Below are 2,452 nucleotides of genomic sequence, written 5' to 3' on the forward strand. Positions count from 1 at the left end.
GACGTTGTGAAAATATTTATTAAACAATCTTGAGGAACATTCTGAAACAGAAGCCACCATATTAGCTGTCGGCAGCAGCCTGTTCTTGGGCTCTGAGGAAGCTTCTCTTTTTCTGAGCAATACGATCTTTTCTCTGGGCCAGGGACATCTTGGCACGATTCCACCTATTAAAACAATGATTTAACAAATAAATAAATATGGTGGACACATAGATCAATATTCATTTCATCTTACATGTCACTGAAGAAACTGAAGGTAAATCAAGGGAAACTTCAGAAGCCAAGTTGCTTCAATACATGCTCAAATAATTGATTATGGACTACAGATTCGGAAAAATCTTGTAGTAAAACCAAAAGATAATAAAATTTAAATTTGCAGTCAACATTCAAGGGCTTTTAACAAAACTTGGGTTATTTGCATTAATTAGCAAACATTTGCTTGCATTGCCTAACAGAAACTTGTAAGGATTTTGCTGTGCAAATGATCTGAGATTCTTCAGGTGAGAGAGAGAGACTTGAGGTAAGTCTGCTGCAATCACTAATCAATCACAGCACCAGAGAGAGAGGTGACATGATTGGCAAATTCAAGTACAAATTTCACTGTATTCTATACAATACTGAACCAATAGAACCCTGGGAAAAATGATGAAATCCCTACGCTTAGAAGATGTTCATTCAGATATGACACACAACTCTTTTTTTCTTCTCCAACCTAACTGAAGGGGTTTTTTGGTCCTCCTGCCCATTCAACTTTACCTTTTTCTTTGTTACATACTATAACATTACTGCCTAATCTTGTTTGTTTTATATTAACTTCCTTTTATTTCATTGTGTAAAGCACTTTGAGTTACATTTTATGAAAACATGCCATTATAAATAATGAACATTCTGACACTGAAAAACATAATTACAACAATTTCATGTAATTTGTGAGGTAATGGCACATTTCTTTACCCAAACCAAGTAGAGAAAAAAAATTAGGGAATCGCCTGTTAATTTGCATTTCTAAAACAAACAAGCCAATTAGTCGGCATTTGCAACCTTGAGAAGCTGTGGCACCTGCCCGATTGACAGGAATCACAGCCACAAGAGAGAGAATTATTAAACTCCTTCAAGCTGGTATTTTTAACACAGAGCACAGCAAAAGATGGCGGTTGTTCCCAGTCAGCTGTTCTAAAATTTGGTGCAAGTACAAACAAAATGAGAAATTTGGAAAACAGAAGACATCAAATCATCAGGACAGAAAACTTAAAGCAAAATATACCTGAAAAACAGAAAATGCACAATAATAGAAATATACAAAAGGGCAGAGACAGGAGGCTAAGTTTGTGACTGAACTACAAGAAATCAGCTGGGATTTACAAAAAGAAACGTCAAACATAAACCATCATTAACACCTAAACAGAAGAAAATAAGATCACAGTGGCCTAAAGAGAAGAAGTCATGGACGATGGAGGATTAGATGAAAGCAATAGTGATGAATCTACACTGGTCAAGGAGAGGAGGTTGGAACTTCTGTTTGGTGCCATTCCAATGAAACAAAGATGACTACCTGAAGAAAACAAGCAAATTTCCTCACTCGCTGATATAGGGTTGGCATGTCAGGTAAAGGGCCAGGGAAGATGGCAAACATTACCTTTACAATAAATGCACAGGTGTACACTGAAAATTTGGACACTTCTCATTCCATCCAAAGTACACTTGGTGATGAAGTTATTTTTCAAATGACAAAGCATCTTGCCACAGAGCAAAGAATGTTAGCAGGAAAGGCATATCAACTCAATGACATGGCCAACAAACAGTCCGGATGTCAATCCAAAATATTTTGGGGGAACCTGATTCATGAGGAATATTGTTACATCATTAGTGAAGTCCATGCCTCAAACAATTTAAGCTGTCATAAAAGCCAGAGGAGGTACAACTAAGTATTAATTAATTAATTGCAATTTATTGGTTTAATTATTTCAGAATTTTTTTCTCTAGTTGGTCTGAACAAAAAAATGTGCCATTAATTACAACAATGTAATTTTATTTTTTTGAGGTATGTTTTATAATGCCAAAATGTTCCACTGTTAAATAAAATAGTTTTGGGTCACATCAGGGATTTATTTTTGTGCAAAAGTAAAACAGCTGAATGAACATCCTCCAAGAATAAGGATTCCATAATTTTTGCCAGAGGTTGTAAATTAAAAAAATAAATAAATAAAATCTGTATCTGTTCTGTTAACCTCAATAGCAAGACTCTTCTATTCAAGCTGAATAAAATACTTAGCTGCAAGAGAATGCTTCAGAGGGGTTTAAAAACAAAAATGGTTTCATTTCCTACCACAAGTTAAAGGAATATTCCACCCAAAAAATAATATTCAAGCTCAGCTGCAATGACAAAGGATGGGGGGAAAAATAACAAAACCACGTAACCTGTGGATGGTTTTCACGTGACTTGCCACGGTCCA

At 35.5% G+C, this 2,452-nt stretch overlaps 1 protein-coding gene across 1 annotated transcript in view; it reads right to left on the bottom strand.

The window, feature by feature from the left end:
- Positions 1-2,452, bottom strand: part of rpl5a (ribosomal protein L5a) — a 25,318-nt gene continuing 22,866 nt past the window's right edge. Inside the window, exon 8 of the mRNA XM_039734682.1 lies at positions 1-164. Within this exon, the coding sequence (XP_039590616.1) occupies positions 62-164 (103 nt within the window). The 3' untranslated portion in view covers positions 1-61. The remainder of the gene's footprint in view (positions 165-2,452) is intronic.

The sequence above is a fragment of the Polypterus senegalus genome, chromosome 14 (genome assembly GCF_016835505.1).
Source record: "Polypterus senegalus isolate Bchr_013 chromosome 14, ASM1683550v1, whole genome shotgun sequence".
NCBI lineage: Eukaryota > Metazoa > Chordata > Cladistia > Polypteriformes > Polypteridae > Polypterus > Polypterus senegalus.